A 12,977-nucleotide genomic window follows, 5' to 3' on the forward strand; every position below is an offset into this window, starting at 1 on the left:
GGCCGCGGGGTGGGCCGGGCGCCTCGCGGTAACAGGGCGCGCGTGCCGTGCCGCGGCCGGCGGGGGCAACTGGTCGCCACCCCTGCTGTCCTGCCCTGCCCACGAGTGCCCGGCAGGAACTGATTCGCTTCTGCTGGCGGGGACAACAGCACCCACCGGAGGCCGCGGGCGGCGCGGCTCTGCTCCGGGCGGGATGGAGACTCCACTTTCCTGCCCTGGAAGCCTACGCAGGACCCCTGCGTCGCTGCCCCCTGCCCGCCCCGCCCCCAGGGGCCCGCACCTGCACCGTCTCCGAGAAAACCGGAAGGCAAGGTGATAAGGTCCACGCTTGTTCACGGGGTGCCGGGCGCGTGGCTGCTGCTGTTCCTACCGCTACGGCTGTCCCCTCATCTGCGGGCTCAGTCATCCCCAGTCAATCGTGGCCCAGATACATCAAAGAGAAAACTCGAGAAGTGAACGACTCGCCAGTTTCTGAGTGCGTGCCATTTTCAGTGGCGTGATGAGACTGTGTGCCGGCTCCCTGCCACCCAGAACGTGCCCCGTGCCCGCGTCCGGCAGGGCCGCGCTCGCCCGCCTCTCCCTGCGGCACCGTCCCGGCCGCCCCACCTCCTCGCCCGGTGCTGTCGGTCACCTCTCACGGAGCTGGATCTACACACGAGCGCCATCGCAACTTTGTGCACAGGAGACAACAGTTCGCACAGGGCTGGGCTCTACCCACAGCCTGGGGCACCCACTGGGCATCTTGGAACAGATCCCGCAGCTAAGGGAGTGCCTGCACTTTGGTATTTTAAAAATACACTGCAAAGAACAGACACAAACCAGAGGAGAGTAAGAGCAGACGCCCCGGCCGCGCGCAGAGCGCACAGGTCGCCCCGCCCGGCCCGTGGAGGCGTGAGAGCCGCGTGTGCTGGGCACAATCGGGAAGGCGCCCCACACCCGAGGGCGCGTCTCAGTGCCGCCGGTCAAGCTCAGCCAGGGTGCACCGAGGGCCCCGTCTCCCCAACTCAGCTGCTGCACCTGCACCATCCCGCGTGCAACGTCCTGACGTCCCCTGGGAGCCCGTGTCTGGCCCACGGCTGCAGGCGGCTTCGGGGGCCGGGAGAATGTCTGAGCAGCTGGCACGGGACCTAGGCCGGCACCGCCCAGCGTCAAGGCCCCCTCGCGTGCTGCCCCGCCGGAGACACTGAGCGGTCCGCGAACCGCTGCCGCTGCGCACGGGTTTCCTGCCCTCGCCGGGCCTGCAGACGTGGCCGTGGGCGTCTCCGGCCTCCATCTCCCCACACCCGTGGAAGGAAGAGCGGGCTGCTGAAGGAGGTGTGGGGACCCTGAGCGTGGGGAGCGGCGGAGGACCCAGGACCCCTCGCAGCCACCAGCTCCCCCAGACCACTCCTGCGCCCCGCGTCCCATTACTCGGGCGCAGCCCCGTCCTCGCCACCGACCACAACACGACCTGGCATGTCACCCCATCGCGCACCCCGTTTCTGAGTCTCTCTACCAGAGGGTCCAGCACCACTGCCCAAGACCGCCGACAGCTGCCTGGCTCTCACCCTGGCGGGGCTCAGGAGGCTACAGGCACCATCCCGAGGAGGTAACTGAGTTTTGAACAACCTGGCCGACGGGAACATGGACACACACGGCCGGCCTGGCGGGGCTGGGCCTGAGGCTGGAGGAGCCGGGCCGGCAGGCCCGCTGCTGCCTCAACCCACACCCATCACAGCTCATTTACCCACAGACTCTCGTACTTTTGGGGTTGACGCTATTTGCAATCCCGCACCTTTGTGAAGAAAGAACTGATAACCTTTACATCACGCTATTTCAAATTCTGGGGATGAAACTGTATTTTCTCTTGCAAAGGGGGGCTGCTCCCTGACCTTCTCTGAGTGGTTCTGAGGGGCTCTGGGCCAGAGGCAGCCGCGTCTCTTCCTCCAAAGAGCTTAAGAGGCTCTGGGGCCACTGCTGTGTGTCCCTGGTTTGCAATGTCCACTTTCACCATGAGAAGCACACTCAGGGACACCATTGCAGAGTGGGACGTAAAGCAAGGCTGCGACGGCCGAGAGCTAGAAACGACGAAAGAGGCGCTGCCCCTGCCCGAGGAGCTGAGGGCTGGGGCGCTGGGCAGGCCTGAGTCCTCACTGCCAGGCTCGCTGTCCGGGCCTGTCGCTGGGGCACTGCCTGGCCTGACCAGCTGCAGGGGGCATGGAGGAGACTTCTAGGGTTCCCAAGCCATTCTAACAGTGAGCAACCACCAGAAAAGGTCCACTTTGACACCGAGGAATGGCAACCACGGATGCCACTGGGAGAGGATGCTCCGCCCTCCCACGGGCCCTTCTGGTCTCTTCGAGTGCTTTGCCATGTTAGACCTGGGCCACGCCCGCAGACCCGTGACCTCCGAGAAGGGCCCCCTACAGGGCTGTGGGCCAGGCCCCTGCCCGGAGGACTCTCAGTACCCAGGAGGCTTCAGGACAGGTGAGCAAGGTGTGTCGGGCCGGGGTGCTGCAGGGCTACGTGGCAGAGAGGAGGGAGGAGGCTCCAGGGCCCTGGGGTACTCTGCACAGAGAAGCCCACTTCTGGGAGCAGCAAGCTGTCACCTCTGACTACAGTCTACGACCTGGACCGGCCCTACTCAATGACATTCAGGAGGGCTCCTCCAACCTGTCCCCCAAGGGACTGAGAGCAGGGGCAGCGCAGAGAACTGCCGTCTTTTCCACGCATGTCTGAAGGCAGAGCTGCGACCGGCCGCTCACCTGCCGAGGGCCTGGCCTGCCAGGTTACCACTGGCCACGCCTACCAGGGTATGCGGGTGAGACTGTCCCCTCCCACAGAGCCGCATCAGGCAGGGAGGAAGTCGTCAGTGTTATTAGCATGCACAGTGTTTCCTGTGAAGCCGCCCATTTTGAAACCGATCACATCGTTATTTCTGCAGCACAGGTTAGCAGCGCGGTGACAGCCGGGGTTACCCTGAGGGGCGGCTGCGCTGTGAGCCCAGCCGCGCCCTGCACACGCGAGCAGCGTAGGGGTGCGCGTGAGCGTGGCGGCCGCCTGTGCGCCCCGCGAGAGCCTTCTGCACACCGGGGACGCCTTGCGAGTTTCCTCAGTGTGATCACCGGCGTTTAAGAATCGAGACCCGACGTGCGCTCGCTCCGGACTCCGCCTGTCGCAGGCGGGCCGCGCCGCAGAGCGGGGCACACGGCCCGTGACAGGAGGCAGGGGCAGCACTGCACTGAGGCTCGGGACGTGCGGCCAGGAGAGCGAGTCTCCGGATTACCTCTGACCCGCTGCTCAGGGGCGTCGTCTTTTTCCCTGAGCCGCAAACCTTTTAGGCCCCAAATTTCACTTTCTAATTTTGAGACTCAGACAGTCGAGCTCATACAATCTGGCTGAAAAGCTGGGATAAAACTAACTCGCCCCAAACACTTGAGGCTGCACCAGCGACAGATTCCAAGTGATCAGAACGAAGGAAACTGAAGAGCCTCGCCCTCTGCCCGTGCGGCCCTGGCCGCCGCGGCGGGGCACAGAGGCGCCGAGCAGCGCGGCGCTGGCCGCGCTCAGACCCTCACCAAGTTTGTCTGTGGAGGAGATAATGTCGGCGGGCACGGAGGAGTCCAGATCGGCATCCAAAATTCCCAGGGGGTCCAGCTGTGCTACATGGTGCCCTCGTATCTACGAAAGGGCCAGCGATGGAGAGGGAAGGACACACACAAGAGGACAGGAGAAAAAAAAGAGGGAAGGGGTAAAAAAAAGTAAAATTACATTAAAATTAGCGTTTACAGATTAATTCTCACCCACGTTTGAAGAAACAGTTACTGGAGCACCATCAAAATTTACACAACTAATTCCGAGAGGATCAAGTTTTGCAATGTGGTGACCCCTGACCTGGAAGCAATAATACAAGCAGTCGTTAAACAGGTCCCTGCGGGTAGAAGTCACACCTGCGCGCCTTCCCTGCGAGCACCCGCGAACCCCAGACAGCTGACTGTTAGCGAGCCTCGGGCGCCCGTGCCAAGCGCGTCCATGAGAATGAGCCCCCTCCCCGGCGGCGCGGGGGGCCCCGTCTCGGGGTCCTCACCGTTTCCCTGCATGAAAGGAAATGGCTCCGCTGGGGACTGCAGTGTGTGCCCAGTCAGCTCAGGCCACGAGAAGGCCCCTGAGGAAGGAGGGCCGGCGGGCAGCACAGAGCCAGTGTGGGGGTGGCAGGGGTCCGGCCCAGGGTCCCTGCTGAGGGGTCAGGGCATAGTGGCAGACAACGGGCAACTATGACAAGGACTTTAGCATCTGGCCCGCACCGTTTAAAACACAAGGGTGAGAGGAAGCCCCTGCAGCCTGTCCCGAGCCATGGATGCCCCCTGGACCTGCCGCTGGCACCGTAAGAGGGCGCGAGAGCAGCGGGGTCACAGGCTGAGTGCGGCAGCCGCTGTGGGCACCCGTCAGGGCGAGGTGTGCCGCTCACATGGCTTCTTGCATGGCCGTGACGTCACTGACTGGGAGGCCCCGCCGGCCGCCTGTCCCGACGCCATGGCGGCTGCAGGAGGGCAGAGGCGGCCCACGCACGGCCGTGGCACAGCTCCGGGACACGCGGGGGCCAGGAAGCAGTTCAGCTGAGCGTCCTCATCCTCGGAACCACTCGCAGGCCAGGGACTAAAGTCCGGGCTCTGGGCTGCGCCAGGCGGCCCCTAGGACACAAGCCTCGGCTGGCTTTAGTCTGGGATGCTGCTCCGGAGCCAGAAGCCCCGCCGCCTCTGCAGGCTCGCTTCCCCTCCTTGACAGGGGCGCTGGCAGCCAAGGGGACCCAGCTCCTGGAGAGCACCCTCCTCCTGCACTGCTCCTGCGGGGACTCGGAGCTGCCCGCAGACCTTCCTTGACAGCCGAGGGACAGACACTGGGGGCTGGCTCAGGGCAGGAGCTCAAAGAGGCAGAGGGCTCGCTCAGAGGGCGACTGTCCCGGCTCCTCCCCTCCCATCACGCTTCAGTCTGGACCCCAGGCCCCAGGGCAGGGAGACCGCCCCATGCCTGCGGGTGGTGGTCCCCGATGACACGCTGGCGGGAGGCTGGCCGCCTGCCTTACCTGGTAGGCCCTGATGAGCGACTGCACCGCCAAGTGGTCCTCCACCAGCTTGTCCACGTGGGGCTGGGCGCCCACCACGGGCTGCGCACGGGCCGCGACAGACAGGGCGCCCGGGCTCAAGAGCAGCGGGCTTTGGTAGGCGGCGCCCGGTGGCGCCCCGGCATTGGTGTTTCGGAAAAAAATGTCCCATGACTGGAGAACAGAAGGAACACACACGTCACTCCACTGCTCACCCAGGACCCGGCACTCACTGTCAGCCAGCAGAAGAACAGTTCTGGCAGGCCAGTCGAATCCTGGTGACGCCCAGCCGCTTGGGCGATGTCCTCCTCCCTGGGGCAGCCACGTCTATCCCCGAGGGTGGCTGGGTGTCCTGGCGGCCGGCCCCACCTCCCGCACCCCTTCACCCTGGGACGTGATGCCCTTCGGCTGCCCGCCCACCAAAAGCCTACAGCAGGAGGCGATGCCCATGTGCCCCCGGCCCTTCTGAGGGGCTGCGGTGCCTGGTCCTCGAATGGTGACAAACGGCCCGAGGGGGCTCTCGGACCCCAGGGCTTGCATGGGTTGCCCGGGCTGAGCCCCCCAGGAGGTCGCGTCGCCCGTCCTGTGCTGCGGGTGGCCGCTCGCAGTCTGGGCTCTGGCGTCCTCGCGCTCTCCGGGCCTCGGTCCTCATCCCCAAGCGAGGGCCACACTGCGTCCTCGCAGGTCCGCGCAGGTGCCAGCACGCAGGCCGCAGCGGCAAGACTGCAAGTCGGTGACTGCGAGCACGAGCCCGCCCGTGCCGGCCGCCTCTGTGCTCATGCGGACGAACCCAGTTACCCCTTTTGCTATTTTTGGCCGTTTCGTGTTTGAATGATTCGACGTCTAACCCGCGCAGACATTGTGACCTGTGATAGCGCATGCATGCCACACCAAGATGTGATGCGTATTTAAAAAATACTTCAGCGATCGGAGGAACTGAGACGTAACAGAACTCCAGTGCAGGACGAGACCCGGGCTGCCCAACGGCGCAGAGGCTGCCGACGGGGGACCGGCCCCCCGTCTCCGCCCCGCGTCCTCCTGTCCCTCACACTCCCCCGTCCACAAACTTCTGGACGCGCCGGGACGGAAATGGCGCCAGGTCCGAGCTCGTCGCCCTCGTCAGTGCTGCCAGGACGCCATCCGGCGCGCCCGCCCGGGGCGGGGTGCAGGTCGAGTGGGCCCGCCAGATCGGGGCGGCAACGTGGGGCTCGCGTCCCTTGGCTTCTGTGGCAGGCTCTTCCCAGCGCTGTCCAGGGCACAGACGGACCTGCCTCGGATGGCTCCCGAGGACCGCTGCCACTGGTCGGAAGCCAGACAACTTGCCGTGAGCTGGAACGCCCGCCTCTCCCTGGGCAGTTGGGCCTCTCGTGAAAAATGCTTTCTGGGAAGCTCTGCAGAATGTCTGAGTCATTCCACAGTTACGAATACACTCCTCGCACACTCAGAAAGTTCAAAGCAGCAAGCTACCATGACTGTGCGACATGGTGAATGTGCCAAAAACCAGAAGTGTATACTTTTTACGTGAATTACACTTTAACATCCATTTTTAATGTTTTAACAAATCTCACTGTTCAAGGTCTTCTTGTTGTTACCTGGCTGGTTGATTGTCAGTATGTTAGCTGATAAGAGAAAAGAGACTTGGGATGCCTGTCTGGCGCCAGCTACAATGCTGTCTACAAAGTCCCTTGTCCCATGTACCCTGAGGCCAGGCAACCCTCAAGGGACTGGGCACCCTAAGGCCATTCTCCCAAACTTCCCCCGTGGAGGTGGCTCCTGACACTCACCAAGTCCTGCTACGTCCACTGAGAAAAGAAACCGACGGGTCTACGGCCACACCACCCTGAACCAGCCCCATCCTGTCTGATTTTGGATGCTAAGCAGGGTTGGGCCTGGTTAGTACTTGGATGGGAGACCACCTTGGAAGACCAGGTGCTGTAGGCGTAAAAAATTTAAAAAATAAGGGATTGTAAGCTGGCAAGATCCTTGCAATCTATGAAGTCAACCAAGGGTTGCCTTACCTAAAAAAAAAAGAGAGAGAGAAACTGACGGGCTCTCATGAGAGAAAGGGGAGGCAGGTCACTGTCCACTCCCTGGGCCGAGGTGAGACCCCCGCCTGATTCGTTACAAGGGCACAGGGGCTGATACACTAGACACCCCGACATGCCTGACTTTGGGAGCTCTTACAGCAGGCCCAAGTGGAGTGCCTTACATCCTGGGAGAGGCTGAGAAGGGTCCGCCAGGCCATGTTGGAGGGTAGCCAATGGAGCAGGAGCCAGCCTGGCGTGGCAGGGACCACGAGCAAGCTGCTCCTGCCACGCAAACCTAACCGACTTCCTTCTTTACCCAAACCTGCTCCAGTGCTGGCATCCCCAGCCTCACCTGTGTCCACACCCAGTCCTGCTCTGGGCACGCACCCTGGGGCTGCGAGGGGCCGGGGTGCAGGGCGTGACCCTAAAACCAAGTAGCTGCTGGAAGTGGCACACGCGACCTGACCTGCTCCAAGCTGTGCAGCAGACGGCGCGCTACAGACGCATCCAGGGACGCAGCGGCAGTTGGACCGAGGGTCCCTGGCCAAATGCTGGCCCCTCATCCCGATGGCACCAGATGCTCACGGGTCTACGGCCAAGGCCCGACGCATGTGACCCTCACCTCCCAGGAGCCACGGGCAGGAGGATGTGCACACAGTGCCACCTGGCGGGGGCCCTCATGCCAAAGCCAAGGGGAAGTGACACCCCAGGAATTCCCAGGGCGGAGGCCGAGGGCTCCGGCCCTCCCAGGCCAGCCCTGGGAGGGACAATTGCTACTCAGTCTCCTCTCCCTGACCTGGGTACAGTGCCCAGGAGGAAACGCCAGGTGACCTGTAACTAGCTCAGGACAACTGCAGAGGGCAGTTCTAGAGAGACCTGCTGGAGCCAGAGGCAGCCGGAAAAAAACGGTCTGTACCAGTACCGCTGAGAGCTGGGCACCACCGGGAGCCCCTGTGCCAGCGACGCAGCCCCTGCCTTTCCTGTGACTCGCCCCGCCACACACACCGCCACCTGGCTCTCCCTCGCTTGTTCTAGGCAACGGTGTGGGCGCCTGCCCTCAGACGAGGCACCCACCCCAACAGCAGCAAGCTCCCCTCCCTCATGACCAGGAGGGCTTTCACGTCTGGGTGCAGAAAGTTCTGGACTGTGCACACTCGGCAAAAGCCACGCAGCGCACCTTCAGTGGGCAGAACCAAGGCCCGGCCTGGGCTTCCGTGTGGGGCAGGTGCCTTCCGCATCCCACTGGGCCTGGCTGCGGGAGCGCCCCCTCAGAGCGTGACCGGAGGGGCAGGCAAGGCTCGGCAGGCAAGGCTCGGCAGCCACGCCGACAGGCGCTGCGTCACAGCCTCTAAGCTCTGCATCTACCTGCCGCCTGTGTGGCCTCGGCCGGCCTCGCGGCCGGATGCAGACGCCAGGCCGCGGCCCAGCAGGGAGGGACGACGGGAGGCGCGCGCCCCACAGAGAGGGACGACGGGAGGCGCGCGCCCCACAGAGAGGGACGACGGGAGGCGCGCGCCCCACAGAGAGGGACGACGGGAGGCGCGCGCCCCACAGAGAGGGACGACGGGAGGCGCGTGCCCCACAGAGAGGGACGACGGGAGGCGCGCGCCCCACAGAGAGGGACGACGGGAGGCGCGCGCCCCACAGAGAGGGACGACGGGAGGCGCGCGCCCCAGAGGGGCCTCCAGCGGCAGAGCCGCAGCCCGCGACACTCCCCACCCATGCGAGCAGTCTCCCCGGACAAGTGCAGGACACACTGCGTGGAAAGGTGACACCGTTACTCAAACAGGCACCAGACAGCACCAAGGCCCCCTGTGCGGCGAGCCCTGATGTCTGGGGACAGGGAAGGTCCACGATGAGCTCCCTCGCTCTGGGAACAGCAGACGGACGAGGGAACGCGACTTCAAAGCAGGCGCCAGCGCCAACCAGTGAAGGGAGGGCCAGCGCTCGGAGCTGAGGACAGCCGTGCGGCGTGGCCCCACGGAGGGAGCACAGGTCCACGAGGAGGCTGGGACCAGGTCTCGGTGGCCTGGCAGGGACGATGTCACAGCGTTCCTTCTGAGGAAGCGGGAGCTGTGCTGGGGGCAGGCCTGAGCCCGGCCAGGGGTGGAGAGGGAGGAGGGCAGGGGGAGGGCAGGACCGCGACAGCCAGGCAGCAGAGGCGCCATCATCACCTTGTTGCCGAAATGACAAACCAAAACCCAACACGGCAGGTTTCAGGCGGGAGTGAGTGCACGTTCTGGCTGACATGAAAGCAAAACCCTGACCTCACCGCAGGCGACTGCGCAGTTAACCGCAGAGCTCGACCTCTGTGCCCCACACGCCTCCCAGGCCGCTAAGGACCACGACAGGCTTCCCTGCAGTCGCCAGTCCCTTCTCCCCAGGTACAGGAAGCTCTCTGCAGGCTGCAAACACGTCCCTGACCCCCTGTAAATTCCTTAGGGAGCTAGTCCAGTGCACAGGACGTGCTCGACACACCTGCTCAGTCAAATCCACAGGTTCCGCCTCCTTCACAGACAAACAGACTGAAAGGTGTGGGGTCAGGTACAATGCCAGGTGCAGTGCTCGCTGGGGCGTCAGGTGGGGCGTCAGGTGGGGCGGTGCTACGTGTGAAGTCAGATGCAATGCCAGGCCGGGCATCGAGTGGGGTCTCCGGTGTGGTGTGGGGAGGGCACGTTTTATGAACCCGGAGCGCCGAGAGTCCAGAGCCTCCACCCCAGGTAACAGAGATGCTGACCTCGGCAGGAATGCAGTTATGAGGAATTCAGTGAGGCACGCGGACTTTGCCTGTTTATTGTCGCCACATCACAAGAGCCTCAGCACCAAGCTCCTGGCCATGAGCTCACGTCAGACTGTTCGTGGAGGGCGCCAGTTCTGGACGGTCTCCAAGGCCTCCACCGTGTGGACGCGTCAGCTGGTGCAGGTGTGCGCTCTAACGGGGCCACGTGCCGGCCGAACCCGCCGCGGCGGGCCCGCCGTGCCAGCTCCGCAGGCTGGGGGGTGCCAGGGCTGTGGCTTGGGCTCTGCGCCCAGCTCCTCAGGACACCCCGCACCTGCACCGCTCTTCGCACTGTCAACGGCATCTGCGGGGACACCTGCGTTTGTTCGAGAAGCTGACAATTAGAGCTCGATCCTGGCTGTGAACGCTGACTCCAGCTGCAGACTTCCACGGCTCTGGGTTCTCGACAGGACGGACCATCTCCTCTTGTCCAAAGTCCCCTCTGATGCTACCCCTGACGCTGCCCCGCTGTCCCCACCTTGGCTTGGAACCAGGCCCTGCCCGCCCACACACACAGCTTCGTCACCCGATGGCCACCCTGGAACAGACCAACGCCCAGGTGCAAAGGTCTCATCGCACATCGATAAACAACGGTTGCCAGGCTGCGTCAGGCCCCAGCTCTGTCACGGACAGCCATGCTAAGCTCTGATACTAACAGTGCTTTCTAACTGCTACAAACATGAAATTCAGGGCAGCGAGGCAGCGAGGACACAGATGCCTGGTCATCCTGAAACAAGGGTTTGGCCGGCCGGGGAAACGAGTGGGCAGGCAGTGGCTCCCTGGGCCAAGGACGGCTGCCGGTGCCTCGCTGGCCAGCAGGCGGAGCGTCCTGCCAACCACCCCGGGCAGGGGGCTCTCCCAGCTGAGCTCGCGCTGGCGAATGCCACACGCTGTCCTGAGTGGCGGGTTCCCATGCACGTGACCAGCTCTGTTCGCGTCACCGCCGTGCAGGAAGTGGCTGCACTGGGCGACCCGCACCCTCCGGGGGTGCCTTCTGTGCCCACTGCTGGGCCTGAGGTGTTCCTGTGTGTGACCGTCCCACTGGGAGGTCCAGTGGGCAGGCCTGCGGCTGACCGCTCACTCCACAGAACCTGTACAAGAGGCTCCTGCTTTAGGGCTCAGTGGTCCCGAAAGACAGTGCCACAGGATGCGGACTGCTGGCCTTCACACCCTCGCCTCACGGCAGGGCCGTACTCTAACTGTCCCCAGCCAAGGATGGCCGGGCCGTGCCCAGAGCCAGCTGAGAACGTTGCCCCACCACATCTAGGGGGCACTGGGCTCAGGCCTGCCAGACTTGTCACCCTTGCCCGGTTTGTACTGGAAGCAGTTAAAACTGGGGTCCCTCTTGGGAGTGTTCCTATTACAGAAGCCAACCCTGTCGACGCTTGGCAAAAACGAGGTATCAGTTCCAGCGCACGGGTGGCACGGGTGGGGGCGTCGCCAAACACCCCAGTGTGCAAGCCCAGTGTCAGCAAATGGCAACGCCGGCCAAGGGGCTCTGCCGTGGGGCCCAGAACACCCCTGGCTCTGCCCCGGACGGAGGCAGCGACCGCACTGGGTGTCACACAAAGGGGTGCGAGGCACTGCCCAGTGGCTGCCTACCTTCCCGGGCCCCTCCAGCACAGGGGAGGCCTGGGGTGATCGAGCTCTGGGCTGGCATCCCTGGCCCATGTGCCCGCCCCCAAAGCCCTGGCAGGTTCTCCGAGGCCTCGTGAGGGGTCTCTGTGGGCCCTTGAGGATGGCAGGGCCCGGAGGGCAGCAGCACCATGTGCCACTCAGGAGGGCCCTTCAGAGCTCAGGGTGCGGGGCTGGGTGAACCGCTGCTGCCCGTCAGGCTCGCCCTGCCCCGCACGCGGCCATCTCCCGGCGGCCACTGGGCCGTCTGAAGGTGTCCTGCACACACGGGGGAGGGCGGCTCCACGGCTCCCTGACGAACTGGGCAGCACGCCCCCGTGAGGGTGGGACCCTAACCCACCCTGGCCTCTCCCCGGGCAGACCCCGCCAGCCGAGGACCCCAGGACCTTCCTCGACGCTGTGCTGAGACACGCCGGAAGCAGGCGCGCTCAGGGTTCAGGGTGGTGACACGAACGTCCGCGTGACGCCGTGAGGACGGACGTCGCCACACACTCAGCCAGGCCAGGAACGACCCTGACGCAGGCGACGACCTGGGCCAACAACGCCGTCGGTGCGAGTCCTGTCGCCCGTGGGGTGCGGACAGTGGGGAGGCCGCGCATTGGCGGAGGGTGCTCGGGACCCTCTGTGCCCTCCCCTGACGCCAGTGACAGGGGCCACCACACTGACCACGCTGGCAGTGATGAGGCTCAGCAGCGGGAGGGAGACTTTCCGGGGCCGTGCCCCTCACCGAGCCTCCCCAGTAGCGCCCAGCAGGAGCCGCCACCTCGTTTCCGCGCCGTCCAGAGTGCCACCTGCCCGAGAGCCACGTGACCTCCACATAGCGCGCCCGGGATACCAGGCGCTTGCGTCGCCCCGTGTCCACCCAGGAGCTCTCCCAGCGGTCCCTGACTTCTGTGGCATCAGGGACGGCGGACAGCGGCGGCGGCGAACGCAGACGAAGCTTCGCTCGCTCCCCTCCGGCCCAGCGGCCCGGCTCCCAACAGGCCACGCTCGGCACCGTCCCCGACCCCGGCCTTACAGGGGCACAGGGAGGGCAGCGGGCGGAGCTGCGGAAAACAGGGGCGCCGCAGACGCCCCGGGGCCTACCTTGTGGACGCTCTTGGGGTCCTCCAGCCAGGCGTAGTACATCTCCTCCACGTAGCTGCCGCTCGTGCCGCTCAGGAACGGCTCGGCGGCCACGGGCGCCGCGTAGCAGCGCGTCTGGCCCAGCGTCCTGGCGGCGGCCGGCCTGGCCTGCGACAGCGTCCTGACGGTCTGCGAGGCCGTCAGCGGCCGCAGCGTAGCAGCACAAGTCCTTAGGTGGAACATTCTCGTCCCGAAGTGTCACGGCCGCCTGCGCAGAGAACGGAAAGGTGAAAGGGCGTCTGGCGGACAAAGCCCCTGGGGGCGCCGCGGCCGCGCTGCAGGGCGGCGGCGGACGAGGGGAGGCCTCGTCGGAGGGACACAACCCACCACG

General features: G+C 64.8%; 1 protein-coding gene and 1 pseudogene across 6 annotated transcripts in view; one reads left to right on the plus strand and one right to left on the minus strand.

Annotated features, from left to right (window-relative positions):
- Positions 1-12,977, minus strand: part of OGDH (oxoglutarate dehydrogenase) — a 46,382-nt gene that overhangs the window by 21,775 nt on the left and 11,630 nt on the right. For 4 of the 6 annotated variants that reach the window (XM_036230560.1, XM_036230559.1, XM_036230562.1 and 1 more), the window contains exons 2-4: positions 12,608-12,854; positions 5,063-5,254; positions 3,783-3,873 (exon numbers count right to left, since the gene is read on the minus strand). In XM_036230560.1, the coding sequence (XP_036086453.1) occupies positions 3,783-3,873; positions 5,063-5,254; positions 12,608-12,829 (505 nt within the window). In that variant the 5' untranslated portion in view covers positions 12,830-12,854. Of the gene's footprint in view, positions 1-3,557; positions 3,661-3,782; positions 3,874-5,062; positions 5,255-12,607; positions 12,855-12,977 lie in introns of all 6 variants that reach the window. The other 2 variants (XM_036230561.1, XM_036230563.1) reach the window with 1 other exon arrangement.
- LOC118610949 lies at positions 6,903-7,021 on the plus strand (annotated as a pseudogene).

The sequence above is a fragment of the Rousettus aegyptiacus genome, unplaced genomic scaffold, assembly GCF_014176215.1.
Source record: "Rousettus aegyptiacus isolate mRouAeg1 unplaced genomic scaffold, mRouAeg1.p scaffold_m13_p_13, whole genome shotgun sequence".
Classification (NCBI taxonomy): Eukaryota; Metazoa; Chordata; class Mammalia; order Chiroptera; family Pteropodidae; genus Rousettus; species Rousettus aegyptiacus.